We start from the raw sequence: 27,428 nt of genomic DNA, 5'->3' as shown, positions 1-27,428 counted from the left end.
CATGTCTCACATTATATTGCAATTGGGTAGTACTCATCCAGCTCTAGATTTTTCTTCTTTACCTTTGAAATTGAAGTTCATATGATGTGATATTTAATTTTCCCCTTAACGCTCAGTAAAATCTTCTATCCTGAAGATGCAAATCTGTTTTTCAGATCTGGAAAGCTTTCTTCCATGAATTACTTCTTTCCTACTGTTCACTCTGTTCTTTATTTTTTGTTTTTGTTTCTTTTCTTTGGAACTTCAATAAGACGGATGTTGGAATTTCTAGAGTTATTAATACTATCTAAACATTTCATCCTTTCTCTTTGTGCTGAATGCCGTTTGAAATGTACTTCCTTGGCCTGTCATTGAGATGGCTGTCCAGGGTTCTTTCTTTCTGTTCAGGAGCACAGTATAAAAGTATATAAGTTGGTGTGCCTTGGGATTCATCTTCTGCCCTTGTTTTGAAATTTGGATTTTTGCCCCTCTCTGTCACAGCTCCCTGTTCCTATCTTTCAGGGATTCAACAAAATATGCGCCAAAAAAAATAGCTTTAGGTTTTTGATATCTAAAAGTCTTCATAACTGGGCACCTGATATCTCAGTGGTTGAGTATCTGCCTTTGGCTCAGGTCATGATCCCAGGGTCCTGGGATTGAGTGCCGCATCAGGCTCCCCAAAGGGAGCCTGCTTCTCCCTCTGCCTATGTGTCTGCCTTTCTCTCTGTGTCTCATGAATGAATAAATAAATAAAATCTTAAAAAAAAAAAGTCTTCATAATTTAGTTTAGCCAGGTCAGAAACTGTTTTCCTTTAAGGAATGTTCAGTAAACATGGGCTTTTGAACTTCAGATAGAAGCTCCCACAATGATACCAAGTCAATAGTCAGCTTTTCTCAGAAGCGTCCCCAGAGATCTACAGTGGCGGGCATGAGGATAGAACTCTCCTAACTTCTTCTTCCATGGCGCACTGATAAACTTCAATGCTTTATTATGGTTTTAGGTAATTACACTTTTCCCTGCTAACTGGCTTAGCGTAAACTACATTTTTAGTTGCTAGCACTGAATTCATGTGCATGGCCACGGAATGAAGAGGAAGGATGAAGTGGCTTCCCCTTTCCCACCCCCGATGAAGCTAGCCAGATATGTTTTAATCAGGAAATGCAGGATATCAATAATTTTAAGCCATTCTCAGCTGCTGAAATTTATCTCTGTAATCACATCATTCTCTCTTAGGTACTACTTATTTTTTTTGAAGATTCCCCCCCCCACCCCGCCCCCAGAGATTTCCAAGCTGACAATCCCAGGACAAGATGACTGAATCCTTTTTTTCGGACTTTGGCTTGTTGTGGTACCTGGAGGAGCTCAAAAAGGAAGAATTCTGGAAATTTAAGGAGCTCCTCAAACAAGAACCTCTGCAACTTGGCCTCAAGCCAATCCCATGGACTGAGTTAAAGAAAGCTTCCAGAGAAGATCTAGCAAAGTTGTTGGACAAGCATTACCCAGGAAAGCAGGCATGGGATGTGACACTGAACCTATTTCTACAGATCAATCGGCATGACCTCTGGACAAAGGCTCAGGAGGAGATCAGAAGTAAGTACAGGATGAAGGGGCAGGGGCCTATGGAGGAAGGTTGATTTGCTGGGAACTTACAAGAATGAAGGTGATCTTACGGGTCAAGAGTCAGGGTCACTGAGTTAGTGGCTATCCTCTCTAGTTGAGAATGTGTTGTGGGTCAAGGAAGACTTGGAGGTCATGGAGGAATTGCAAACCAATTCTGCTCATACACGGGTTAATGATGGACTAGTATGTCCTGTTCATCTAAGGGGTGTCTCCTCATTTTCCTGTCCAAGGCATAGCCCATGCTGTTATGAGGGATGTCCTGGCTGGAACTCTGTGTCTGCATTGCTAGGTATGCTGATATGGAGTTCCATTATGGTAGTTGAGTGTCCTTTTTTTTTTTTTTTTTTTTTTTTTTTTTATTCAGGAGAGACAGAGAGAGAGGCAGAGACACAGGCAGAGGGAGAAGCAGGGTCTCTGTGGGCCCGATGTGGGACTCAATCCTGAGGTTCTAGGATCATGCCCTGAGCCAAAGGCAGATGCACAACTGCTGAGCCACCCAGGCATCCCAACTGCCCTTTTGACTAGACCTGCACCAGGGATGATGAGGCAGAATCCTGACACTAGGAAATAACTATAGAGAGCTTATGCCCCTGGCCCTACAGTGAACAGTTCTGATGCCTCAGGTCTTTTTATTCCTACCACTACCCTGAAGTTTACAAACGGTGGTCCTAGCAGCATTCCCTTGTGGTAGATGACTTTTCCAGCAGGGACAGATCTGACTCCAAGTCAGTTCTATTTCCACTCATTGATGGGATTTACGCCCTCTGCTGGGAGGGTACTTTATATTATTATTATTATTATTATTATTATTATAATTATTATATTTATTTATTTATTTATTTATTTATTTATTTATTTATTTATTAGAGAGATAGGTTGAGTTGTAAGTCCTGGCAAGCAAAGAAACAAAGTGTCAGACAAGTCATTTAAAAAAATGTACCTTTAATACAGTAACTGAAAGCGGTAGGATGTTTTGCCCAATTTTACATGTTATTCTCTCATTGGTTTTTATCTATTTGTGGGAGTAGACATTCTGTTCTGATAAGTAAGTTGAGCTTCAGATGAATTATAATTGCTCTAAAGTCTCACAGTACAAAGTAGTTGAACCAAGGCATGTCTTCTGGTTGTGGACACCATGTGTAGTGGCTAGTGTCAGTTGCCAAGGCAGTTCCTAAGCAGCAAGCCACTGTTAGGTCAGCTTGCCACATGCCCATAAATTTGGTCTGTAAGGACATAATGAGCCCAGATGGATTTAGAAGGCTCATTGCCCACCGCACGACAGGAACATGAGATTCAGGCTCATGTCAGTTCCTCTTGTCCCCTGAGTCTCTTGGGGCTATGCAGTGGAGCTCAAGCAGACCTGTGTTATAGGAACCCAGAGAGTCAGAGATCCTGATCTTAGGTAGTGACTACTGACAGCCCTGCTCCCTAAACTCCAGAGACAGACACTAGGTTTATTACCTGGCATGTCTCTGGAGAGTGAGAAACATCCCTGAATTTCTCCAGAGGAGAAAGAAAGACTTGTTTTTATCTTTTAGATTTATTTATTTATTTACTTTTTAAAGATTTTATTTATTTATTCATGAGAGACACAGAAAGAGAGAAGCAGAGACACAGGCAGAGGGAGAAGCAAGCTCCATGCAGGGAGCCCGATGTGGGACCTGATCTCGGTACTCCAGGATCATACCCTGAGTCAAAGGCAGACATGCTTAATCACTGAGTCACCCAGGCATCCCAGATTTTATTTATTTATTTGGGAGAGAGTAAGAGAGAGCATGAGTGAGGGGGAGGGGCAGAGAGAGAAGGAGAGGCAGTCTCCCTGCTGAGCAGGGAGCCCAACTCAAGGCTCCATCCCAGGACCCTGGGATCATGACCTGAGCCAAAGGCAGGTGTTTAACCAACTGAGCCCAACTGAGCCCACCTGAAAGATCTGTTTTTAGAAACAAATCTTCCTTTTGCCCGAGAGAGAGGAAGGACCATTGCTACATTCCAAGAATGTTTTCTGTTCATACATCCTTGAACAAACCATCAGTGTCCTTTGCTTGGAAGACATGCAGAAATACTTCACCTAGTGTGGCATATATTTCTCTGATGCAGGTATATTCCTTGTCTACTTTTGGAATTTTGTTGGCCTCCTGTAATGTGTTGCCTTGAACATGGAAGGCATCATCTTAAGGGTGGGTTGAATGAATGATGATTCAGGGATGTGTTTCTGAAATTAACCTGCAGTTAGCATGCTGAAATAGAAATAATTAGTGTTTCAAGTCAGACAGATGTGGGACAGATATCTGATCCTGATATTTATTCACTAGTGCAAATTAATCAAGTGACACTTTCTCCTAACACTTTTTTGGTAAAGTGGGAGTAGAATGAATCCTGATGGGCCGTTAACATGGAAGACACAGTATGTAGGAACATTCTCAGCTCTGATTCCCAGTCAACACTCAGTAAATGATAGTGCCTATGGATTCTTTACTGGGGATATGCCACCCCTTCTTCTGGTTTGGAAGGTAATTCTGAAGCATTCACACTATATGTAGCCTGTAACTCTGAGACAGGCTTCCAGTTTTGGTCAGGTGCTTCCAGGTATGTGATTTTAGATAGATTATAGTCCTGATAAAAACTAAGTTAATGAGCCTGATCCTCTGTGGACATGCAGTAGTCTTTGCACATGTGCTTGAGTAATCTCTAAGGGTTGTTCGGAGTGTCAATGATTGTGCTTTTTAATTGTCTGGTGTTCTCTCCCTGTGAACTCAGATAAACCAAGCCCATACAGAAATCACATGAAGGAAAAGTTCCGTCTCATATGGGAAAAGGAAACCTGCCTTCCGGTTCCCAATGACTTCTACAAAGAAACCATAAAACATGAGTATGAAAACCTGCATGCTGCATACAGAGCCAGCCAGGCAGAAGAGTCCTCACCCACTGTGGTCTTGCAAGGTCCAGAAGGAATCGGAAAAACAACACTTTTGAGGAAAGTAATGCTGGAATGGGCAGAAGGGAACCTATGGAAGGACAGGTTCACATTTATCTTCTTTCTCAATGGCTGTGAAATGAACATGATTACAGAGACCAGCTTGGTGGAGCTCATCTCCAGGGACCTGCCTCTGTCTTCAGAGCCAGTCGAGGACATCTTGTCTCAGCCAGAGAGGATCCTGTTCATCATGGATGGCTTTGAGGAACTGAAGTTTGACTTAGAGCTTTCGACTCCCTTGTGCAATGACCAGAGGCAGCGACAGCCAATGCAGATTATCCTGAGCAGTTTGCTGCAGAGAAAAATGCTTCCAGAGTCTTCTTTGCTTATCGCATTGGGAACAGAGGGCATGAGAAAAAATTACTGCTTATTGCAGCATCCAAAATACATAACCCTCCCAGGATTCTCTGAACATGAAAGGAAACTGTATTTCTACCATTTCTTCCGTGAGAGGAATAAAGCTCTGAAAGCCTTCAGTTTTGTGAGGGGCAATATCCCATTGTTTGTCTTCTGTCATAACCCCCTTGTTTGCTGGCTGGTCTGTACTTGTATGAAATGGCAGCTGGAGAAAGGAGAAGATCTTGAGATTGTGTCTGAAAGCACCACTTCTTTGTATACATCCTTTTTTATTAGTGTATTCCAATCAAGAAATGAGACATGTCCACCTAAGCACAGCAGAACCCGACTGAAAGGCCTGTGTACCTTGGCTGCAATGGGAATATGGACTCGTATGTTTGTGTTTTGCCATGAAGACCTCAGGAGGAATGGTATATCTGAGTCTGATACCTTGATGTGGATGGGCATGAGAATCCTTCAAAGGAGTGGTGAATACTTTACCTTCACACATATGTGCCTCCAGGAGTTTTGTGCTGCCATGTTCTATGTGCTCAAACAGCCCAAGGACAGTCCTAACCCTGCCATTGGAAGTGTGACCCAGCTTGTAACAGCAGGTGTAAGTCAGGTCCAGAGCCCATTGTCTCGGATGATAACATTCTTGTTTGCGTTTTCAACTGAAAAAATAACCAACCTGTTGGAGACATCCTTTGGTTTTCTCTTGTCCAAAGAGCTAAAGCAGGAAATAACCCAATGCCTTAAAAGTTTAAGTCAGTGTGACCCCAATCAGGTGGCGGTGAATTTCCAGGAATTGTTCAGTGGTTTGTTTGAGACCCATGAAAAAGGATTTGTAGCACAAGTGATGGATTTCTTTGAGGAAGTTAATATTTATATAGGTAACACAGAAGACTTGGTGATATCTGCATTCTGCCTAAAACACTGCCAAAATTTGCGGACACTTCACCTGTGTATAGAAAATGTCTTTTCAGATGACTCTGGATCCATCATAAAGTGAGTCCCTCTATGAATCTCTCCCACCCACACACCCCATACTTGTAGCTTGTTTTAGTTTCCAACGGGTCCTTCATTGATCCTTATACTTAAAAAAATACATGGCTTTTGTAATCAGAGAGACTTTGCTTTGAATTCTGGCCCTACTATTTGCTAGCTATGTCACCATGAGCAGTAACTTCTTAAATTTTTCTATCTGTGTAAAGAAGGGTAACAGTTTACCTACTTCATGGGGCCAATATGAGGTTGAAAGGTAAGCGGCTTTTAACATTGCCGTGAGCGTGCCCTCCCCCCCACCCCTCGGCCCATAGCATTTGAGCACACCACTGGGAAGGGACTCTTGGAAGCTTGTGCAGTTTCCTCTGAATTTTGCCTGTGGGCTTTTCCTTTTTGCTATTCTAAACTTATATCTTTTCATCTACTAGTTCAGATTACCAACTCATACTTCAGCTCTCAAATACATATCACCTTTCATGGTAACATTTTTGGGTTTTAGTTTTTAAATTGAGGTTTCAGGTACACAACATCACGATTCAGTATTTGTATATGTTACAAAATGATCACCGCAATATGTCTAGTTAACAGCCATCACCAACATAGCTACACAATTCTTTTCCTTGTGATGATAATTTTTTAAAGATTTTATTTACTTTTTAAAAAAATTTTAAATTATTTATTCATGAGAGAGACACACACACAGAGGCAGAGACACAGGCAGAGGGAGAAGCAGGCTCCATGCAGGGAGCATGACTTCATCCCGGGTCTCCAGGATCATGCCCTGGGCTGAAGGCTGCGCTAAACCGCTGAGCCACCCAGGCTGCCCGTTTATTTACTTATTTGAAAGAGAGAGAGACAGAGATAGCATGAGCAGAAGCTGGGAGGAGGGGGCAGAGGGAGAGGGAGAAGCAAACTCCCCGCTGACCAGGGAGCCCAACTTGGGGCTTGATCCCATGATGTGAGCCAAAGGCAGACGCCTAACTGACTGGGCCACCCAGGCATCCCAAGAATTTTTTTTTTTTAAATTTTAAGTAAACTCTATACCCCATGTAGGCCTCAAGCTCATGACCCCAAGATCAGGAATTTCATGGTCTACCAATTGAGCCAGCCAGGCACCCCATGATGTGAACTTTTAAGATCTGTGGTCTCAGCAACTTTCAAAAATATACTATAGTATTATTAACTACAGTCACCATGCTGTACATTACACCTCCATGACATTATTTTATACCTATATGTTCATATTTTTGGGTATAGTTCCGCATCTCACTGATGGATCACCAAGTATCAACCTTTATTTATACAACAGTCAAGTACTGTCACCTAAAAGAGGAAGAAGTAGATACTGAATATGGCTGAGTAGCTTGTCTGGAGTCACAGAGCTAATAAGTGTTTCCAATGGGGCTTGATCCCAATTGTTCTGGGATCAGGGTCCATTTCCTTAACCACTAGGCCATGTTGACTCAGTGCCCCTCCTGCTCTGCCCCTCTCCTTGTACAGGCACTGGTGCTCATCTGTCAACTTTGCGGGGCACTGGGAATGGAGTCCTCCTTGTTCTGAGCCATTGGAGAGTCAACATCTTTGTTCTCTCATTGACAGTGAGAAGCTTTCCTTTTGGCAAGACTTTTGCTCTGTGTTCACCACCAATGAGAACTTCCAGATGTTAGATTTGGACAACTGTAAGTTCAGTGAGGCCTCCCTGGCGATTCTCTGTAAAGCTCTGGCTCAGCCCGTTTGTAAACTCCAAAAGTTTGTGTAAGTTGGATGTTAATCTGTTCTTTAAAATAGCTTGAGTTTCATTCTTTCTACTCTGGGTTTTTTTCAAAAGACCAATGTGTAAGCACAGAGCTACAATCCAATGTCTTGAGAAAATTTGGGGGGCACTTTCCCTTATACCAATGTTTTATTGAGCAAGAAGCAAACTATGGCAGACAGGGGACTTCAGAACCAAACATGGTCCAGGGGCTCAGTCCCCAGTCATCAAAGGTCCGTTTCTAAGCACAAATGGGGAAGCGCTTGGTTTTCTGTGGCAGGTGGCTGCCAGAGACTACTCCCTTTCTCAGCATATCAGCTTGCTTGTGTGTAGCCTGTTAGTAGGAAGCTACAAGTTCACACTGTCATGAAGAAAGTGTAAGTTTTTAGAGCAGAGTATGCATTTTCAGTGACACCAGCCTTACATTTAGGTTATGTGATCATGTGTGTTTTGGTTGGGGGGTATGTGAAACTGTGGCCTCCATTTTGGTTCTTCTTTAACAGATGTTTTAAATGTAGTGGTTGGAGAGCTGCAGAGGGAAGTTGGTAACATTTGCTGTGATGTTGATGGGTGATTAAATGTTTCCCAAGTATTGAAGGGACCACTGGGAAAATAACCTTAAGTTCATGAAGGAGAAAAATAGTAAGAATAAGCATAGAGACTAGGCAGCATTTATGAAATAGCTCTTTAGCACAGAGCTGGCTTCTTTAGGCACATTCATCACCTGTATGGTTTCCTTTTAATCCTCAGTCTCACTGTCACCTTGATACAGATCAACAAGCCACAGAAGCCCAGAGGAGCACACAGCTACTCCCTGATACTTTGGGTATCTGAGTTTGCCTGGGCCATGTTCTCTTCACCTCCAGAAGCTTATCAATTTCTGCTTAAATGTAACTCCTTCAGCTCAAAGCTTACTTCTTTTTTTTTTTTTTTTTAAAGATTTATTTATTTGAGAATTCAGGGGGAGGGGCAGAGGGAAGGAGAATCTCAAGCTGACTTCCTGATGAGTGTGGAGCCTAATGCAGGGCTTGATCCTAGGACCCTGAGATTATGACCAGAGCCTAAATCAACAGTCAGTTATCTAACTTACTGAGCCACCCCAGTGCCCCAAAGCTCACTTCTTCATGGAAGACTTTCTATGCTCCCAAAGCACTTTTTAATGTCTTTTTCATCATGGTTACCACACATCTAATTATTGGTCAATGTCTTTGTGCGGAAGAGTTAAAGTAGCAGGTCTGAGACTGTTGTCCCTAGAAAAGCCTGCTTACTGGGCTGGCCCTTGGCTGGCATGTTGGAACTTGGATTTTGCGGAGAATTCTCACCACCCTAATTGATAAGGGGAGCTCACTGTTCCCATACTGTGTAAACAACATGGTTTATATTGAAGACTTGCTTTCCTTCTGTGAGTCTGAGATTTTGGCTCATGCTGGGCAGTGGGTGCCTCTGTGATCAACCCAATAAACACCCTGGGTGCTGAGTCTCCAATTGGCATCCCTGGTAGATGATTTTTCACAAGTATTGTCACAGTGTGTTGCTGGGGGAATTTACCATGTCCTGGTACAGACTCTTGTAAGCATGCATCTGGTTTCCTCTGGATTTTGCCCTTGTGCCTTCTTCCTTTGCTGATTTTGCTTTGTGTCTTTTCACTGTAATTGATCATAGCCATGAATGTAACTATATGCCAAGTCTTTGGGGTCCTAGCAGGTCACTGAAGCTGGGGGAGGTCTTGAGGACATAGTGTTTCTGTGTTGGGTACAGTACCATGATGGGCGAGATGACACCTTGTTGTCCTCATATATCCAGCTAGCAAAACACAGAGTTTGGTAGGGGCTTATTAAATATCTGTTGAATGAATGAATGGACCCCTGCATTATGAAAATGGGTTCTTTATTTCACATAAGGAAACTGACTGAGAAATAAGCTGGTAAAGACTCCACACAGAGTAAAACATGGGTCATTGCACTTTTGTTTTCTTCTGGGAAATGTGTTAAAGTAGGGGACTAGTGTGTTCACAAATGGGCTTTCAGTATATGAATTTTAGTGCCAGATATGAGGAATAGTATAGCAAGGGAGAGGTCGTGAGTGGGCTTGAAATGAGAGGTCTGTTGGTGAATTAATTAATTAGCTAATTAATAAATTTTTTTTGTTGGTGGATCTTCATGACAGCATGAAGGAGATGAATAATTTGAGACATCCAGGTGAAGGCATGAATTAAAATGTCCATGTCTTCCCTCAGGTTGCAAAATGAGGAAGATATTTCCTTTTCACAGTGTATGTGGAAACCGGTTGTTGGTATTATACCTAAAATTATTTGGCTCTGTGCCTAGAAAGTATCACTGGATTCATTTTTAAGTGGCCAAACAAGATAGAGATGGTGAGTTTGATCGTTTGTTGTACCAAATATCTAGCCATATGTCTTGGAATTGAGAAATAGTATTCCTTCCTTCCTTTTTTCTCCTGTTCATGGGATTTTAAAAACAGTGTAATTGGGGGCACCAGTGTGGCTCAGTTGGTTAAGCATCTGCTTTTGGCTCAGGTCCTGGTCCCAGGGTCCTGGGATCAAGCCCTGCGATGGGCTCCCTGCTCTGTGGGGAGTTTCCTTCTCCCTTTCTCTCTGCTGCTCCCCCTGCTCATGCTCTCTCTCTCAAATAAATAAATACAAATCTTAAAAAACAAAAACAGTGTAATTAGTAGGATGAATAAAAAATGGGGAGCCTGGCTCATTCCTTTAACTTCAACTCCAATCTCTGTCCCGGTATAGGTTTTGGGGAATGTTGCAGGTAATAGTATTTGGGAATAGACCATCCCATCTGTGATTCCTTGGGTCATACCCATGCTGTGAGCCAGGGAATCCATCCACTTCTCTCAGTCTCTGCTGCTGCTACTCAGCCTCCAGAAACCAGCACCAGTTACCTGGGATGGTCACTCTGATAATTTCTGCCTCAGTATCTTGGATCCTGTTTTGTCTTCTATCAGTGTATGTTTTCTTTCCTCCATATACATGCCAGAGCAATCTTAAAAAATAACATACCTTAAGACCCTTTCCATGATTTCCCATAACAAGGAAAAAAATTCTACCGGGCGTGAGGAGTAGAGCATGGCCATGTGGTATGATCCCTTCCTTCTCTCTGGTTTATTCTCCCCTGCCACTGCCCCCACTGGAGGCTGTAGCCCAAGGACGGTAACTCTTTCAAGTCCTTGACTGAGCTCATTCCTGCTTTAGAATCTTTGTTCTGGCTCTCCCCATTTCTGGACAGTCTTTCTCTAGACTTCCACTTGGTAAGCTCTTCCAAATGCCTTCTCGGACCACCACTCACCCAAAACTGAGCAGCCCCCACCCCAATCACTCCATAACCACATCCTGTGTGCTCTTGTCATGAAATTCTTTCTTCCTTTTTCTCCTGCATCTCCCCTGAGCACAGCATAAGTTCTGATGTGCCTGGTCCTGAGCCACCAGTTCTCGGCTATACCCTCCATACCCTGGCCCACAGTTGGAAGGTAAGGATTTGCTGGTTGAAGAGAGAGCACAGGTAGTTTGTGGCAGTTGAGTAGGTTAAGGATCATCCTTTAAAGCAGAAGATCTTGTGTCAATAAGTATCTGTATCTTTCCCCAGGAATGCCTTTAGAGTGTGGGCCTTTCTTCTGTTACTTACCCTCCTCCCATCTTGCACCAATGCTACCTCTCTCATAAGTACCACAAGACACTAGATTGCTACTGAAGAGTGTATGCCTATTTTGGACAACTTTACTGATTTCTTAGCTTAATCTTGCTTTTGTGTCTTGTTATGTCCAGCTGAGTTTATTATTCTCTGTACATCATTATGTACAAAGGCTTTTTCAAGAGGCTCTCTGAGTCCACAGTTGGAGTGCATTTGAAGCTAACACTCTCTCCCTTTTAATGGTACCCTTTAATGATGAGAAGGCACATTGAGTGTTTGAGATGTTTTTTCCTTATTTCTTTGAGTCTACTGGCTTATTTCTTAAATGTGGGTTTGTAGAGTACAGATTTTCCTCCAGTTTTATAGAGGTATAATTTATACATAATACAATATTAGTTTTTGGTGTATGACCTGATAATTTGATAAGTGTACACATTGTGAAGTGATGGACACAATAAGTCTGGTGCATCACTTCATAGAGTAACACATTTTTTTCTGTAGAACTTTTAAGAGAATTTGAAGATCTATTCTCTTAGCAGCTTTCAAATACACAAGACCGTATTATTAACTCTAGTATAGTCATGCTGTACATTGTATTCCCAGGACTTATTTATCTCAAATTGGACATTCATACCTTTTGACTCCCTTCACCCCTTTCACACGGTCCTCTACCTCCACCTCTGACACCCACCAATCTGTTCTTTGTATCTAGGAGTTAGTTTGTTTTTAGGTTCCACATAAAAGTGGAAACACACAGTGTTTGTCTTTCTCTGTCTGACTCATTTTACTTGCAGATATAGAGATTGATACCATTTTCATTCTTGTTCAGTTGTAGGTCATCTCTCTCTCTCTCTCTCTCTCTCTCTCTCTCTTTTTTAATCCTTTGGTAGTGTTTCAGATTCTTCTTTATCCTTACAAGTTTACCAGTTTTAATATAATGGATCCCTGTGGGAAATTTAACTTAATTTTCCTCGTACTTCCCGTGACTCTCTGAATTGTAGAATGGACAAATGACTAATAAAGCAAATAACTCTTAGTTTTCCTGAACTTAAACACAATTCTATCAGAATTGCTTATGTCTGCTCCAGTAGGGAGGCAAAATCTTGGAACCATTTGTCTTAAGTCATCAAGATAAACTTAGATTTTTATAGGATTTGGACATAATGCAAAGAGATAAAGTGTTCATGTGCACTAGAGTACTGGGCAGGGGTTCCATTCATTGACTCAGTCGTGCTTTCAACAATCTACCTAGGTAAGCACTTTCCTTTCCTTCCAACAGATGGGGAAACTGAGACCTGTAAGGGGTAGGCGCTTGGCAAAGGTCACACAGGTGGTGAAGGGGTCAGCAGGGGTGAGCCCATTAGCCTGGCCTCTGTGGTGCATGGCTCTTAGCTCACCAGGTGCTAATGATCACGATCCTGTGCTTTTTACCTTGTGAACTCCTTTTCCTTAACTATCAGGAAGAGGGAAAGTGAACCAACTGTGTTACCATCAACACTTTTTTTTTTTTTTAAAGATCTATTTAATTATTCATGAGAGAGAGACACACACACAGAGGCAGAGACATAGAGGGAGAAGCAGGCTCCCCACAGGGAGCCTGATCCCGGACTCAATCCTAGGATCACAACCTGAGGGGAAGGCAGGTGCCCAACCGCTAAGCCACCCAGGCGTCCCACTATTAACACTTCTGTTTCAGCTTGTCTCCTTTCCTTGAGGCTGATGGCTTAGATGGGGGTTATTCTTGATTACATGTTTCCCTGCCACGTTCTCTGTTGACTTAGCATTTACTGTTTGCTGCAGCTGCCTGGTTGCCAATCAGTGTTTTCAGGAACGAGGTAGCTTGGGGGCTGCCCTTGTGCACCTCTATGTCTCACAGGTGTCTCCAGATGTCACAGGCACCCTGTTTTCTCTTTGCTGGCCCATCAGCCTGTCTTCTCCTTCCTATGCTGGCCCCCCCAGCCCTTCTTGTGGCCCTCTGCTTCCTCTATCTCTAGCAGGAAGTGCCCTGGGGACCCCCTCACACATTTAGGGAATGACTCTGCCAGAAATTGCCATTATGCTTCCAGGCTGTCATTTCCCTCCTCCAAATATTCTCATCTGTCTTTGGTCTCTAGCCTATTCATAATTCCCATGCTAGTGTTTTAATGTGGCATAATATTTGTTTTACTCTCATTTCTCAAAGTTGATCAGGAGGGGAGGAGTCAGGGTGTGCTCAAGTCATGACCCCAGGAGCTACATTTTATGTGGCCTGTATTTATGAATGCATATAAATGAATATAAAGTATAAATGTGGGATCCCTGGGTGGCGCAGCAGTTTGGCGCCTGCCTTTGGCCCAGGGCACTATCCTGGGGACCCGGGATCGAATCCCAAATCGGGCTCCCAGTGCATGGAGCCTGCTTCTCCCTCTGCCTGTGTCTCTGCCTCTCTCTCTCTCTCTGTGACTACCATAAATAAATAAAAATTAAAAAAAAAGTATAAATGTAATATGTATATGGCTTATAAAAATCAAAGCCAACATGCATTGGTCATGTTCCAGGCACCACAATAAATTTTAATTTCATAACCATCATAACACTGTTTCATGAAGAAACTAAGAAGTTAATCTGCATTTGCCCAACCTTGCAAAAGTATCCAGGAGAAAAGCAAAAATTGGAATCGTTTTCTGTAACCCTGGAAACTGAGTCTTTAATAATGGCAGATATGGTCTTTTGTTTTTATTGTCTCCTTTAGGAAAAAAAAAAAAAGCCTATAGTTTTTTTTTTTTAAACAAATGCATCCTTTCCTTGGGGAGCCCAGTCTTGCTCAGAGCATGAATTCAAATACTGCATTTCCACTGTATGTCAGGCCCTATGCTAGACCTGTAGATGCAACAAGGCACAGACATAGTGTTCCCATCCTGACAGTGTTTAAAATTTAATATGGGATCAGTCTGGCTCACCTCCCTTATAGTGTGTGCTGTGGTATGCAGACATGCAGACAGTAGGAAGAAACAGGAGAGGGCCTAGTGGCTGAGCCTCTATGCTTGTCTGTCATCTGAAAATCCCAGAGAGAATGTATAGGTGAGAGTAACCGGTATCTAGAATGGTGTTGTGAGCCTAAGAATGGCAGGCAGGAGGGTTGTGTGGTTCTTACTTTGTGCTTGGACTTCATCGCATGAATCCACCATTTCCCCATATTTTGTAGGTATAATTTTGCTTCTGACTTTGGAAGTAGCCCAGCCTTGCATAAGGCCATTCTTCATAACCCTCATCTAAAACACCTGAACCTGCATGGCTCTAGTCTCTCCCACTTGGATGTCAGACAGCTGTGTGAGATGCTGAAGCACCCTACATGCAGCATAGAAGAGCTGATGTAAGTCTCTGGTTGTCCCTACTCGGTGATGTTTCTTGTCCAGTATGGAATTTGCAGTTTGAATATGTCCATTTCTTTCCCACATCAGCTTTTGTCTCTTGAAAATTTTCCATCTTAGCATCTCCCAACCTCAGAAAAGCCATCTTCAGATCTCTCAGAAAGTTTGTTGTAGCTTTCCTTTCTTTGATACTCACTTGTATTGCTTCTTGTGGAAACCTGACCTTCCCCTTCTTGGTTCTGTCCTCAACCAACCATGCCAAGACCAGAACTCCATTTTTTTCCTCCTTAAGATATATATTTTAAAAGATTTTATTTATTTATTCATGAGAGACGAGAGAGAGAGACAGAGACAGAAGGAGAAGCAGGCTCCATTCAGGGAGCCTGATGTGGGACTCGATCCCGGGACTCCAGGATCACACCCCAGGCCAAAGGCAAGTGCTAAACCTCTGAGCCACCCAGAGATCCCTTCCTCCTGAAGATATTACTAAGAACTTAAAATGAGGAATCTGATAAATCTTATCAATGATCACAGGTGTGCTCTTGTGAATCTGGTAGGTGACAACATTGAGCCCAGAGGATAAGTAATTTGCCCTACATCACTTCTTCCTCTTGAAAATTACCTGGGCTGCCCCTACCATGGTTGAGGGTCTCTAGACAGGCTCAATCTATGTTTCAGCAGAAAGTAAAAGGGAGAAGTAATAAAGGTAGCAATAAACAAAACCAACTCATTAAACCTACCTGGCAAATGTGCTCTTTCCTGGTTCAGTGTCTTTTCTTTGCTGTAACAGTTGCAAATATAATTAATGGATTCACGTACACTTGGTTAGTTGTAATTCTGTCAAGATTCATCAGGAAAGAGGGGCACATTTCATGCATAAGAGTTGTTTGAACATACAGGCTTTCTATAGATCCTGTTACTCATTTGAGCTATTTCCCTATCATGACATTTGATTTCTCTACTCAGGAGGAAACTTAAAATTCCTTTGTATTTTGATCTACTTCATATTATGCCATTTGCATAGGATTTTAATATTCTACATTAGCATAAGAATTGGGGAACAGGAAATCAGGGGTCAGGTGTAGACATTTATTGCTGAAAACTTTGCCTCTTTGGGGCAGACAATCTGTACTCTTGACTTTGGTTTTGTTTTGGGAGTGGGAGGTCCCCCAAATCAGGTTCTCCCCAGACCATTAGTTCTCAACAGAGAGCAGTTTTGTCCCTCAGGAAATGTCAGTGTCTGGAGACATTTTTGATAGTCATCATTGCCTTGGGAGGACCCTATAGGCATCTAGTGGGTGGAGTTCAGGGATGCTGCTCAACATCTTTCAACACACAGGACAGCTCCTGCATCAAAGATTTTTCTGGTTCAATGTGTCAATAGTGCTGAGATTAAGAAACCTGCTCTAGCCTATGAGTAGCTCTCTCTCTCTCTCTTTTTTTTAAAGGTTTTTTATTTTTAAGTAATCTCTATACCCAACTTGGGGGCTTGGACTCACAACCCTGAGACCAAGAGTCATATGCTCCATCAACTGACCAGCCAGGAGCCCCCATGAGATGTTTTTTTAAGCTGCATTAAGGCTCAGACCAGGGTTTCCCAGCCTCAGAACTATTGACAGATAATCAGATCATCAGGCTTATTGAGCTCCAGGTCATTCTTTGCTTTGGGGGGCTGTCCACAACAATGTAGGATGTTGAGAAGCATCCTTGATCTCCCTCTATTAGGTGCCAATAGCGCCCCTCTCCCTTTGTGACCACCAACAATATCTCCAGACTCTGAAAAATGAAAAAGGTGAAAAATCAGTCCCTGTTGGAAACTGGCTCAGATTTTTTTCTAACTTTGGTGGTAAGCAGTAAGAGATTAATAAATAAAGTCATATAATTACACTGTGCTTTTAAAGTCTGGAATATAGATGGCAGATCTGCTGGTGTGAGACCAGAGGCTGGTCTCTAGAGACTAAAGGCTGAGATCCATGGCCAGTTTGGCATGAGCTACTCAAAGCCTGTAGCCATGTCCCACAGCATGTGTTTCATGTGCAGGTTGGGAATGTGTGACATCACAGCAGAAGCTTGTGAAGAAATTGCCTCTGTCCTTGTCTGCAACAAGAAGCTGAAGCTTCTCTCTCTGGCAGAAAACCCCCTGAGGAACGAAGGCATGCTGATGCTGTGTGACGCCCTGAAGCACCCAGACTGTGTGCTGGAGACATTGCTGTAAGTCCATCTGGGCAAGCAGGCTCTGGTGAGACTGTGAAAGTATGCATATGTGCCCCTAGGTAGTCAAGGCAACCAAATGCTTACTGAAGGAGGCTGTAGAGCAGACTCTGTAGTCAGATCTGACTCTCCATGCCCTGCCAATAAAATGCAGTCCACACAAACACCTTCTCCACAGAGGCACCATGAGGTTGAGTTCAAGAGTGGAAAACCTGCCCTTAGGTGCCTTACATCTACTTGAGATGTCCAGTAAATCCTCATTATTGTGAAGAAGGACCATATCTTCAATATATTGGGTGCTGGGGAGAGGGAGCATATAAACAATTGATACAAGGCATTCATCTGATTCCTTTTAGGAACAGGGTTCATACATTCTAGTTACTACTGGGATTCTACAGAGCTGCCATTTCTCTCCTCCTATATAGAGTGAAGTGCTTCCTTTGCTTCAGGTGGTCTACCAGGGCAGCAGTAGAGTGGGTCCTCTGTCCGGTGAGGCCACACAGGCAACTTAGTGTTAAATCAGGCAGAATGCTGTGGTGCCTTAAAGTGAGGGCAGGTGCAAGAATACCAAATCCATGGGCATACATGGGTAGTCTAGAAACAAAATTTCTTTGTGTGCACGTATGTGTGCATATAGAGATATGCATTGTACACACACACACACACACACACACACAATGGCATCTAAGACAGGAGAGGGAAAAGACTGCTATCATTGAGATGACATTCTAGACTGTATAAGGAAATCAACAGTAAAATACATTCCAGGAACATTAAACACTGAAACCAAGCTAGGAAGGAAGGAAAAGGAAGGGAGGAAAAGGAAGGAAGGGAAAGGAAGGAAGGAAGGGAAAGAGAGGAAGGAGTAAAGGAAGAAGAAAGGAAGGAAGAAAGGAGGGGAGGAAGGAGGAAAGAAAGAGGCCTTTAAGGCCTTTAACTTATAAAGATTAAAATGAAAAATCTTCAAGGGTATGAAAGAAATGACACATTGCAAGATGGAAAGATTTGGCTATTAAACAACTGGCTGATACCATACAATGTCTGGTAATTGTGCTGTATTTTTCTAAAGGGTTCTTCAAGATATATCACTTAAGGGTTTTTTTCACTTATTTGTTTTTACACTTGAATCTTTATTCCTTAAAAATATGTGGAATTTAAGAAACAAAGCAAACAAATGAAGGGAAAAAAAGAGACAAAAAACCCAGGCATTTAAATACAGAGAACAGGGATCCCTGGGTGGCACAGGGGTTTAGCTCCTGCCTTTGGCTCAGGGTGCGATCCTGGAGACCCGGGATCGAATCCCACGTCAGGCTCCCGGTGCATGGAGCCTGCTTCTCCCTCTGCCTATGTCTCTGCCTCTCTCTCTCTCTCTCTCTCTGCGTGTGTGACTATCGTAAATAAATAAAAATTAAAAAAAATACAGAAAACAAACTGGTGGTGGCAGGATGGGTGACATCATGAAATAGGTGATGGGGATCAAAAGCGCACTCATCGTGATGAGCACTGACGGGTAGAATTATGAAATCACTATTTTGTACACCCAAAACTATTATAACACTGTATGTTATACTTCAATAAAATTTTTTTAAAATGAAAGACTACTTACTAAACATGCAGGAATGTCACTAGTAATTTTAAAGGCAAAAATGTTCAACAGAATGATATACCCTTTACAACAAATGCACAAAATTTTAAAATATATTTCACTTGGCCAGGATTCTGCAAAATGGATAAGTTGCTACTATGATTGGAATATTAATTTGAGTTTTTTCAAAGTTAGCAAGTAAATCAAGAAAGTGAAATGAAAAGGTTTTTTTTTTAAGTTTTAATAGTAAGCTTCAGCACTTCAAAAAAATTTTTTTGGTACAAGGTAGTAATTCAGTATAAGTTAAATTGGCAAAAATGCAAGTGGAGATATTCAGGAAGTGTATGGAGTAGTGAAGTCACTGGAGATTATATTATGCAGCCATTAAAATATTAGTGAGTTTTTAAAATACTGGAAAATGCTTATTATTATTATTATTTCTCCTTCTTCTTCTTCTTCTTCTTCTTCTTCTTCTTCTTCTTCTTCTTCATTTATTTGTTTATTTATTAGAGAGAGAGAGGCAGAGACACAGGCAGAGGCAGAAGCAGGCTCCATGCAGGGAGCCTGAGGCAGGACTTGATCCTGGGTCTCCAGGATCACGCCCTGGGGCGAAGGCGGCGCTAAAGTGCTGCGCCACCGGGCTGCCTGAAAATGCTTATTTCATTGAAAAAAGTATGAATTATGTGCCCATTGTCTGATCTCAAAAATGAGACCAGAAGGAAAACCCATTACAGGTGAGTGGTATTTGCTTACCAGGGACTTATGCTTTCTTCCTGCCAGAGGTCATACTCAAGTGTTCCCTGAAGCCCAGGCAAGCAACTGGAGTGGGTGGGGGGCAGGGTGGGGGTACTGGTGAATTAGCACCCGCCGCTTTCATGGAGAAGTTTTTGTTCCCCTCCACCTATTGTTTGCCATATGACCATCTGTGGTGGAATTTCAGGTAGCTGGCTTGTCTGTGGGAGTAGAAGTGTGGAATTCTTTTTTTTTTTTAAGATTTTATTTATTTATTCATGAGAGACACAGAGGTAGAGACATAGGCAGAGGGAGAAGCAGGCTCCCTGTGGGGAGCCTGATGTGGGATTTGGTGCAAGGATCATGGGATCAAGACCTGAGCCAAAGGCAGATGCTCAACAACTGAGCCACCCAGGTGCTCCCAGAAGTGTGGAGTTCCATGTGAAATCTCTTGATTCTTAAATGTTGACTGCTAATTAAAAAAATATGTTAAACATAATGTCAACTAAATTCACCATATCCAGGGATCATGTTCAGTTGTGAGCTACCAGGTTGTGACTTGTACCTTACGCTTTCCACTATTTTCCAAATTTCTGACAGTGGGCTTACAAGAACTCAGGACCACAAAACTAATTTTAAAATAATATTTTAAAAGAAAAATCATGTTTAGTAGGATGTCATCCAGCACATTCCTCCAAATAATAAGTATACCATATCATGGAGAAGGAATGACTTTGGCTAATGTCGCCCAGCTGATGGTGATCTGACCTGGAACTGGAATCTGAGATTCTGTTTCCCAGTTTGAGACGCCCTATTCCCTATTACATTCTTGCCTTTGTGTTTTTGCAGCGGGTGTGCATGCTCTAATCCTCTTACTTTTCTCAAGTGATCATGGAGTAGGAGGAATAACTTGAGTTTTGCATATGGCTTCGTGAAAATATTACCAAAGAGCTAGAGTGGGTTGACAAGTTGAGTTGCATGTGTATCTTTGCAGGCTGATGTGCTGCTGCCTCACCTCTGTGGCCTGTGACTACATCTCCCAAGCCCTTTTGTGCAACAAATCCCTGTCCTTTCTTGATCTGGAGTCAAATTTCCTGAAAGATGATGGAGTGGCATCTCTTTGTGAGGCACTGAAGCACCCAAATTGCCACATCGAGCAGTTGTGGTATGTCTGGCTGTGATTTGCATGCCTGCCAGATTTACTTTTTTTTTTTTTTTTTTTAAATCAGCATCCCAGAAAGGAAATGGGAAGGGGTAAAATCATGGGGTCTGCTGAAAGAAAGCAAAGCTAAATGTTGACCCTGCCTGATACGTGTGGGAGTGTCCAGTGTTGTTGATGTGTGTGAGCTTGACAGGACTTGGTAGGACACACTACTCTGGAGTAGGGTCCCTGGCCTCTGGAAGCCCAGAAATGGAGTCCCAAGTGCCCTGGGCTAGCTGGGTGAACTTGTGAGGGTGCTCACCTCTCCTCCAGTGGGACATGAGGATAAGTATGTTTCCCACATCAAAGAATCAAAGTGACCAGCAGGAATAACACAAAGAACTATTACCAAAGACTTGCCCCAAACAAGCATGCAGTAAATGATGGCAGGAGGCATATAGCATAGGAATTGTTCATGGCTTTCACTGGGCACTGGAAACTCTTCTGGGTAGATAAGATGAATTGGTAAATGAAATGCTCCAGTATCTCTTTTCCATGGAGTAAATTTTATGGAGTGTTTCACATACGCGCGTGCGCACACGTACAGCATGATTGCTCAATCTCAGCACTTTTTGCCTAGATCATTCTTTATTGTGGGGAGTGGCTGTCCTGTGCTTTGTAGGATGTTTAACGCCATCTCTGGCTCCTACCCACTAGATGTCAGTAGTACCCTCTCTCTTCCAGTGTGGCAAACCAAAATTGCAAGCATTGCCCAATGTCCCCTGGGGCGGGGTCGGGGGGGGGGGGTGGGGGACAAATGTCATTCCTGTTTGAGAACCACAGAGTTATATATATATATATATGTGTGTGCGCCTGCACAATGTGTGTGTGCATATACACATGTGTACTCATCAGACTTATTAATACATATATACATTTTAGCAGGTGTTATATACTGTGGGGAGCTCAGAAATGGGACAGAGACTGGGGACATGAGACTATATAAAATATTCAGGGAGGTCCTCACCAAAGGTAACATTTGTGCAGAGATTTGGAAGAAGTGAGGGAGTATTTGGGCAGGAGCATTGCAACCAGCGAGAACAGGAGCAGAGGCCCCAGGGGAGCAGAGACAGACAGCAGAGTTACAGTCCAGTGTGTTGGGCAGGAAGGTGGAAGAACTGAAGTCATGGAATCATCACCATCTCAGAAGTACTTGGGCACTTCCTCCTTCATATGAGTAAATGAAAACAAGCCAAGCCATGCAAGGTGGGACCTCATGATTGTATCTGTTGGTGTATATTCCCCCCCAGGTTGGCAGATTGTTCCCTCACTTCTCTTTGTTGTAAGAACCTCTCTGATGTTCTTGTTTGCAATGAAAAACTAAAGATCTTGAAACTAGGGAGCAATGACATACAAGATGCTGGTGTCAAGCAGTTATGTGAAGCTCTGAAGCATCCAGACTGTAAAGTAGAGCATCTTGGGTAAGTGTCCCCTGATTGCCTTTATGATAAGACTTACCTATATCAGGACTAGGAAAACATAGCGATTAGTGGTATGTAAAGAAGCAAGTTTGAGAACAAGTGTGTCTGGGATGATCTGATAAGTGAAATGAAGCCTATGAAGCCAGGGCTTGCTCAACTTTGTCTCTATTGATACTTGGGACTGGGTGATGTTTTGCTGTGGTGGGGAAGGGGACTGTCCTGTTCATTGTATGATGTTCAGTTGTATCCCTGGCTTCTTTTTATCTGTGAGATGCCAGTAGAATTCCCCAGCTATGTCAAATGTCTCTAGATGTTGCCACATGTCCCCCAGGGGACATGGTGGCCCTGGTTGAGAACCACTGATCTAGACTGTAAAGTCCCCTGCTCGGAGGCACGGAGTTTGGCATCTCACAGTGGTGTGTCTTCTGGCCTGCCAAAGCCGGTATATTTTTCCCTGTTGCAGGCTGGATATGTGTCAGCTCACTACTGCCTGTTGTGAGGCGCTGGCCTCGGCTCTCACTGTCTGCAAGTCACTGAAGAGCTTGAATTTGCACTGGATTAGTTTGGACCATGATGGGGCGGTGGTGCTGTGCGAAGCCCTGAACCACCTGGACTGTGCCCTGCAGCAGCTTGGGTAAGTGGATGTCCTTTCCCTCAGTAAAAAGTAACTTCAGGGTGAGGTTAGCCTATGGTAGGTTTTCCTAATTTTGGCATGACTGACATTTGGGTCAGAGAGTCCTTTGCTGTGGGGGCTGTCCTACACATTGCAGGATGCTGAACAGGATCCCTGGCCTCTCCCTGTACATTATATGCCCGTAGCACCTTCTCCTGGTCATGATGACGAAGTTGCTAAGAGACAGTTTAATTGTTTTCATCACAAAAAGTCATAGGGGTGCCTGTGTGGCTCAGTCAGTTAAGTGTCTGCCTTCGGCTCAGATCATGATCCCAGAGTCCTGGAATCAAGCCCCACTTTGGGTCCCCTGCTCAATGGAGAGTCTGCTTCTTCCTCTGCCCCTCCTCCTGCAGTCTCTGTCTCTTAAATAAATATATAAAGTCTTAAAAATAAAAACTATAATAATGTGACATGATGGAGGTGTTAGCTAATGCTAAGTTGGTAATCATTTGGCAATATATATAGATATAGCAAACTAATGTGTTGTATACCTTAAACTTATTCAATGTTATATGTCAATCATATCTCAATAAAATAATAATAAATTAATGGAAGATTACGCAGATTAAAACAGAATAGCTATAACATCCATTCCCTGAAATAAAAACCAAATATCTCCAGACCTTGTCCAATGTCCCCTGAGGGGCAGAATTGCCCCAAGCAAGAACTGCTGCCTTACTATGAACACCACCTCCTGCTAGTATTGCCCATAAAGATGGAACATCAGCTCAGACATGGTGGCAGTTCTGACCCAGAAGCACTTTTCTAGAAGAGTAGTAGTGGTCATCATTGTTCTGAACATCATATTTGCATGTGAAGTGTATGTATTTGATATCTGTTGAGTGAATATTTGGGTGTCCTCCACACACTAGGCCCCTGGATGACACGCTGAGGAGGAACAGAATGGATCATATCCCTGTTGTCTGCATTCCTATCCCATTGGATTAGGATATGTGCTTTCTCTGCACACTCAAAATGATTTTCCCAGTTACTTCCAGAGAAGAATGGCTTGGAAGGAGGCACTGGGATGTAGAGAGGCAAAAAATCATGCATATAGTCAAGAAAACTTTATTTTTATTTTCTCAGGTTGGACAAATCTGTTTTTGATAAGGAGATTCAGATGCTGCTCACAGCTGTGGAAGAGAAAAACCCCCACCTGACCATTTCCCATCTACTCTGGATCAACAAAGAGTACAGGATCAGGGGTGTGCTTACCTGATGGGGAACATCTCAAGTAATCTTCTCACAAAGGCTTCTCACTGATCACAGTGAGCCTTACTTCTCCTAGCACACCCTGTCCTGTAGACTGTAATACATGGTGGTGGGGGCTGTGATTTCAGACCTGTCCCTTTACAGTGTCCTAGTGATATGACTGTGGATGTGCCATAGTGCCTAAGCCCACAACCCCACCTTTAAAATTCCCATCTTACCTTGCACTAGTTAGAGGAACACATTAAATGGATAAATACTCTGGAAAGCATGACTTTATTTTCTTGGTGAATGTCTTGGGATGTAGGAGCTTGGATTTTTAAGTTCTAAATACTTTATTGTATTCTATTTTTTTAATAAATTAATTTTTTATTGGTGTTCAATTTGCCAACATACAGAATAACACCCAGTGCTCATCCCATCAAGTGTCCCCCTCAGGGCCCGTCACCCACTCACCCCCACCCCCCACCCTCCTCCCCTTCCACCACCCCTAGTTCGTTTCCCAGAGTTAGGAGTCTTTATGTTCTGTCACCCTTTCTGATATTTCCGTTTCTTCTCCCTTCCCTTATATTCCCTTTCACTATTATTTATATTCCCCAAATGAATGAGAACATATAATGTTTGTCCTTCTCCGATTGACTTACTTCACTCAGCATAATACCTTCCAGTTCCATCCACGTTGCAGCAAATGGTGGATATTTGTCGTTTCTAATGGCTGAGTAATATTCCATTGTATACATAAACCACATCTTCTTTATCCATTCATCTTTTGATGGACACCGAGGCTCCTTCCACAGTTTGGCTATTGTGGACATTGCTGCTAGAAACATCGGGGTGCAGGTGTCCCGGTGTTTCATTGCATCTGTATCTTTGGGGTAAATCCCCAACAGTGCAATTGCTGGGGCATAGGGCAGGTCAATTTTTAACTCTTTGAGGAAGCTCCACACAGTTTTCCTGAGCGGCTGCACCAGTTCACATTCCCACCAACAGTGCAAGAGGATTCCCTTTTCTCCTCATCCTCTCCAACATTTGTTGTTTCCTGCCTTGTTAATTTTCCCCATTCTCACTGGTGTGAGGTGGTATCTCATTGTGGTTTTGATTTGTATTTCTCTGATGGCAAGTGATGCAGAGCATTTTCTCATGTGCGTGTTGGCCATGTCTATGTCTTCCTCTGAGAGATTTCTGTTCATGTCTTTTGCCCATTTCATGATTGGATTGTTTGTTTCTTTGGTGTTGAGTTTAATAAGTTCTTTATAGATCTTGGAAACTAGCCCTTTATCTGATACGTCATTTGCAAATATCTTCTCCCATTCTGTAGGTTGTCTTTTGGTTTTGTTGACTGTATCCTTTGCTGTGCAAAAGCTTCTTATCTTGATGAAGTCCCAATAGTTCATTTTTGCTTTTGTTTCTTTTGCCTTCGTGGATGTATCTTGCAAGAAGTTACTGTGGCCGAGTTCAAAAAGGGTGTTGCCTGTGTTCTCCTCTAGGATTTTGATGGAATCTTGTCTCACATTTAGATGTTTCATCCATTTTGAGTTTATCTTTGTGTATGGTGAAAGAGAGTGGTCTAGTTTCATTCTTCTGCATGTGGATGTCCAATTTTCCCAGCACCATTTATTGAAGAGACTGTCTTTCTTCCAATGGATAGTCTTTCCTCCTTTATCGAATATTAGTTGACCATAAAGTTGAGGGTCCACTTCTGGGTTCTCTATTCTGTTCCATTGATCTATGTGTCTGTTTTTGTGCCAGGACCACACTGTCTTGATGACCACAGCTTTGCAGTACAGCCTGAAATCTGGCATTGTGATGCCCCCAGATATGGTTTTCTTTTTTAAAATTCCCCTGGCTATTCGGGGTCTTTTCTGATCCCACATAAATCTTAAAATAATTTGTTCTAACTCCTGAAGAAAGTCCATGGTATTTTGATAGGGATTGCATTAAACGTGTAAATTGCCCTGGGTAACATTGACATTTTCACAATATTAATTCTGCCAATCCATGAGCATGGAATATTTTTCCATCTCTTTGTGTCTTCCTCAATTTCTTTCAGAAGTGTTCTATAGTTTTTAGGGTATAGATCCTTTACCTCTTTGGTTAGGTTTATTCCTAGGTATCTTATGCTTTTGGGTGCAATTGTAAATGGGATTGCCTCCTTAATTTCTCTTTCTTCAGTCTCAGTGTATAGAAATGCCATTGATTTCTGGGCATTGATTTTGTATCTGCCACGCTACCAAATTGCTGTATGAGTTCTAGCAATCTTGGATGGAGGCTTTTGGGTTTTCTATGTAGAGTATCATGTCATCAGCAAAGAGGGAGAGTTTGACTTCTTCTTTGCCAATTTGAATGCCTTTAATGTCTTTTTGTTGTCTGATTGCTGAGGCTAGGACTTCCAGTACTATGTTGAATAGCAGTGGTGAGAGTGGACATCCCTGTCTTGTTCCTGATTCCCTACACGATGATGGCTTTTGTTTTGAGAAGGCCCCTGTTCAATCTTGGGTGTAAATTTGTATATATAATATACAGAGTGGCTCGTAGCACCACCATGTGCTCCACCTGTGTTCTTAGCACATATCAATTCTTCACACTCTCCTGGAAGAGGGTGGTATGGATGATGCTCAGAGGACAAGTCCCCAAGGTCATTGGTTCTTCCTGTTGCATCTGCTGGATGTTCGGTGTGTTTTCCTTTTTTAAAAAATATTTTATTTATTTATTCATGACAGGCACAGAGAGAGAGAGAGAGAGAGAGAGAGAGAGAGAGAGAGAGAGGCAGAGACACAGGCAGAGGGAGAAGCAGGCTTCATGGAGGGAGCCCGACGTGGGACTCGATCCCAGGGCTCCAGGATCATGCCCTGGGCCGAAGGTGGCGCCAAACCGCTGGGCCACCCGGGCTGCCCGGTGTTCGGTGTTTTAATGAATGCCTGTGTTCCCACAAAAGTCACCGGTGCACAGGACATGGGAAATAGCAGTGTCACTCGAGGAAAGTGGTTCTGCCTATCCTTGAGTCCCAGTGCAGGCACTGTCATCCTGTGGTTTGTCTCTGATACCATGTTTATTGGTCTCATGGTCTGGTCCAGTGGCTCCATGGTGCTGTTCCTGGTAGGCACCACCAGAGAGTGCAGTATATACAGGCCCCTAACAGCGCCCAGAAATGCCCCCTGGAGAGCATAGCTGCACACACCATCCTTATGCTAGTGGTCACCTTTGTCAGCTTTTATGTGCTCAATTCCAGTTTTGCTTTTTATGTCACTGCCTTTTTAGATTTCCGTCTGCACTTGATAGATACCTCTAGTATTTTGGTTTTATGTTTCCCCACTTTTAGCGCCTTCCTGCTGATCCTTTACAACCCTGGGGCTCCTAAGTTCTGCTCTTGAGTTGTTAGAAATCAAATGTAAATGTGTGGAAGACAGCTTTGATAACCACCGTGATCACTCTATTCAGTGACCATTTATTCAGCACCAGTGTTTCATGCAACATCCACGGTGATCTCAGAGAGTGAACTTGATACTGTGGCTACCCTGGGAAACCTCTAAGTCAACCTGCAAATTATAAGCTTGAAACAGACATACAAATTTTTACATGTCCCCCCCTTGACCAGTGTAGCTACTGAAACAAATCTCCTTTCTTCAGGAATATTTAACGTGTTTCTGCAAATTTTATCTCAGTGTGGGCACAACAAGCATCTGGCATACATTGGTACATAATCCAATACTGACACAAAT

General features: G+C 42.8%; 1 protein-coding gene and 1 pseudogene across 1 annotated transcript; both read left to right on the top strand.

The window, feature by feature from the left end:
• Positions 1 to 1,263: 1,263 nt before the first annotated feature.
• Positions 1,264 to 23,955, top strand: NLRP9 (NLR family pyrin domain containing 9). The gene is made up of 9 exons (XM_077861244.1): positions 1,264 to 1,570; positions 4,358 to 5,918; positions 7,515 to 7,670; positions 14,512 to 14,679; positions 16,718 to 16,888; positions 20,200 to 20,370; positions 21,657 to 21,827; positions 22,291 to 22,461; positions 23,587 to 23,955. The coding sequence occupies exons 1-9, from the start codon at positions 1,291 to 1,293 to the stop codon at positions 23,717 to 23,719; spliced, it is 2,982 nt and encodes a 993-aa protein (XP_077717370.1). The 5' UTR covers positions 1,264 to 1,290; the 3' UTR covers positions 23,720 to 23,955.
• On the top strand, positions 23,719 to 27,428 carry LOC144300538 (vomeronasal type-1 receptor 4-like; annotated as a pseudogene).

Source organism: Canis aureus, chromosome 1 (assembly GCF_053574225.1).
Source record: "Canis aureus isolate CA01 chromosome 1, VMU_Caureus_v.1.0, whole genome shotgun sequence".
In the NCBI taxonomy this organism is placed as follows: domain Eukaryota; kingdom Metazoa; phylum Chordata; class Mammalia; order Carnivora; family Canidae; genus Canis; species Canis aureus.
Note: the sequence above shows the minus strand (reverse complement) of the source record. Positions and strands in the feature narration are given on the sequence as shown.

What these genes read in the sequence shown, in the direction of transcription:
- NLRP9 (XM_077861244.1), top strand. Translation starts at nt 1,291, where the DNA reads ATGACTGAATCCTTTTTTTCGGACTTTGGCTTGTTGTGGTACCTGGAG. An exon ending in GGCTCAGGAGGAGATCAGAA is followed by an intron (nt 1,571 to 4,357) that starts GTAAGTACAGGA and finishes CTGTGAACTCAG; the next exon opens with ATAAACCAAGCCCATACAGA. An exon ending in TGTAAAGTAGAGCATCTTGG is followed by an intron (nt 21,828 to 22,290) that starts GTAAGTGTCCCC and finishes TCCCTGTTGCAG; the next exon opens with GCTGGATATGTGTCAGCTCA.